The following is a 3,313-nucleotide window of genomic DNA, read 5'->3' on the forward strand; positions in this document are numbered from 1 at the left end:
CTCGGGTCCAAATCATGTTAGGCGTTGTATTTGAAGGTAATACTTGGATTTCTCCCAGCCTCTTCGGTACCTTCTGTGAGCATTGCCTGACAGAATACAGCCAGTGCTTTAGGAGGACTAAACCCATCCTGTGCGCAGGATAGACACGTGTAGGGAGAGGCAGGAGGCCATCAGATCCCCCACAGGCTGCTGCTGGTCAAGAGAGGAGCTGGTCAGTGCTGGGACCACGTCAGAAAGGCACTGCTGTGAGGACCATGAGGACAGATCGGCCACAAGAGTGGAGACAGCTGAGAAAGGAGAGGCGACAAGAGAGAAGGCCAGAGAGGGAAGGGATGTTGGAGACTGGCCACCGAAGACTTGGGCGAGCGCTCTCTGGACTCCAGGAAAGAGGAGGCGGGACTGGGCTGGGGGCCCTTACCCCTCAGGTGTAGGGCAGGAGAAGAGGCTTGGACCCCTGGATGCTTGACCCCACTGAGTGGAGGAAACTGGACTTGGAAGCAGAAGTCCTGGGTTCCAACCCACATCCTAGAATTAATTCATGTTTCCATGTCCCGAAGATGCTATGGCAACTCTGGACACTTCAGCTTTAAGGGAACCTCGGTTCTCCTGGCCCATCTAAACTTGGAGGGGTCCCAAGAGTTCCCTGAGGAAGTCCAGCCAGTCTCCAGAGCTCCCTGGTATTTGTCCCTGGTGCTCATCCCTGATGCCCATGCTGGCAACCAGGCACCAAACAGTTCGAAGGGTGGTGGGGGAGGAGCGTGTGGGAGCAGGGATCTGAGCGGTGCGAGGCGGGGAAGAGATTGAGCCCAGCACAGAGGAGAATTACTGCACTGAGTGACAATCGAAGAGCCTGAGAGTGGACAGGGCCATTCTGTAACCAGCGATGAGCAGCCTTGGGCAACTTACCATTTCTGGCCCTCAGTAAATGTGGATACTTCAGCATCTCCTAATATGAGGCTGTAGAGGGCAGTTGACTCTGAGGAGAGCCAGATCTAAAGTGCTCTGAAGTTCCCAGACCATTGTGACGGCCACTGTCTTATGGGGTTACTGAATCCGTCCCCAAAAATACATCCAAATGTGTCATGTCTTAAATTTCTGATGTCTGTAAAAGGAGTGCTTTAAAGTCAGCCCTTTTTATAGATATAAATTAATGGTTTTATGACTTATGAGTGCCTACCAGCCTCATTTCTAAAAGCGTGATCATGGTCACAGCTCATTAGAGGCACAGTCATGGGTGAGTTTTGCACCTATCTGGGCCTCAGCTTCTCTGTTTGTAAAGTGAAAACATGTGTGATTTCCAAGAGTCCACTCAGCACTACATTTTTCTAATTCTGGAATCTGACAGTTAGTTTCCTTAGGGCTCCCTTCATGTCACGATTTCTCAGGCTGTAGATGAAGGGATTCACCAGGGGAGTCACCACGGTGAAGATGACAGTGGCCACCGTGTCCTGGACTGAGTAGGAGGATGAAGGGCGCATGTAGACCCCCAGGATGGCCCCATAGAAGAGGGAGACCACAGTGAGGTGGGATCCGCATGTGGACAGGGCTTTCCTTATTCCACGGGCAGAGGGCAGCTTCAGTACATTAGAGAAGATGTAAGCATATGAAACGATGATACACGTGAATGGTGTCAGAAACATCAATCCACCCACAGTGAACACCATCAGGTCGTTGATAAAAGTATCAGAACAAGAGAGCTTTAGAATGGGGTAAGGGTCACAGAAGAAGTGGTGCACAGCATTGTGGGAACAAAACGTGAGTCGGACCATGAGGAGAGTGTGTAGGAGAGCATGCAGGTTTGTAATGACCCAAGATGCAGCCACCAGAAGGACACAGAGTTTGGGCCTCATGATCACGGTGTAGTGGAGTGGGCGACAGATGGCAGTGTAACGGTCATAGGCCATCACGCTCAGGAGGAACCCATCCATGTTGATGAAAGTGATGAAGAAGTAGATCTGGGTCATGCATTCCACGTATGAGATAGACTTGCTTCCCGAGATGTGATTCACCAGCATCTTGGGGATTGTGACTGATGAAAAGCAGATGTCAACACAGGAGAGGTTGGCCAAGAAGAAGTACATTGGTGTATGGAGATGACTGTCACAGCTGATGGCCAAGATGATGAGAAAGTTCCCCATGATGGTGACCAGGTACATCCACAAGAAGAGCCCCAAGAGAAGCTCTTCCTGCTCTGACTGCCCAGAGAGTCCCAGGAGAAGGAAGCCTGTGACTCCAGTCTGGTTGTCTCTGCCCATGCCTGCGAGGGAGGAAACGTCAGCACAGGGTAATCATGTGTCAACAGCTGAGCAAGTTTTATATTTTGAAACAGTTTACTCATTTGGTTGAGAATTAACTAAAACTGAATAATCTTATTGAGTCATTTTACAGAAAAAGCCTGGTTAAATTCAATAGTGTTTAATTACCAGTGGCTGCAGTTTTATTTTTTCCAGTGCTGTTTAATGATTACCATATATAGTGTTGTATATGGTATTTAACTTAGTCTCATAATTGAGATATTATATTTCACTTTACAGATGCAGGAACTGAAGGAGAGGAAAATTACTACTCCCTCAACCCTTCTAGGTTCTTGGCTGAGACCCCCACCCCTGCCCCCTGGAATAAAAAAGACATTAATAGGAGAAAAACAAACAGAAGTTTAATACCATGTATACTTCCTGGGTACATGGAAGGTACTCATGCAAACTGAGTAACTCCCCAAAATGGCCTTTGCCACTGACTTAAATACCATCTCCAGCTAAAGAGAAAGAAAGATGTTGGGGCAGTTATGGGAGGTGACCAGGAAAAGCACAGTAAACAGCGGTAAGGTTGTTATGCAGAGTTAAGTGTCTGCCTTCTCCATTGCGGAGAGTTTCTAGAGATTTCGTCGTCTTCCTCTTCCTGGCACAGAGAGGGAGATACCCTTACATATGGAGATTTCCCTTATAAACGCAAATTGCTCTTTCAAAAGGGTAACTTCTGCTTGGTTTTCAGAGCTTCTCCCCATCGGCTGCTTTTTAAAAAAATAACCAGCTCAAAATAATCTTTAGGCCAAAGAGACGTATTTGGGGCTGGCAAACTCCACTCCCCTTCAAAACTGAGGCTAGGGGTAGTCAAGTGATGTTTCCAAATTCATGAGCCAATAAAAGTTAGCATTGCAAACCAAGTGAAATGCTTTTTTAACGCTATATTTTGGTTAGCTACTGCTCATTAACAACTCAACCATGCGGCAGGCTGTGTAGTAAATGCCATATTATAAATCTGCAAATTTTGTCTGTGGCTTTTATATTTTCCCAAAATTTGGAAAATTATGGAT

General features: G+C 47.2%; 1 protein-coding gene across 1 annotated transcript; it reads right to left on the minus strand.

The window, feature by feature from the left end:
• Positions 1-1,325: 1,325 nt before the first annotated feature.
• LOC106826853 (olfactory receptor 1f45-like) lies at positions 1,326-2,255 on the minus strand. The gene has a single exon (XM_014834395.1). It carries the CDS (start codon positions 2,253-2,255, stop codon positions 1,326-1,328), a length of 930 nt encoding a protein of 309 aa, XP_014689881.1.
• Positions 2,256-3,313: the final 1,058 nt, after the last annotated feature.

This window comes from Equus asinus, chromosome 9 (assembly GCF_041296235.1).
Source record: "Equus asinus isolate D_3611 breed Donkey chromosome 9, EquAss-T2T_v2, whole genome shotgun sequence".
Lineage (NCBI taxonomy): Eukaryota > Metazoa > Chordata > Mammalia > Perissodactyla > Equidae > Equus > Equus asinus.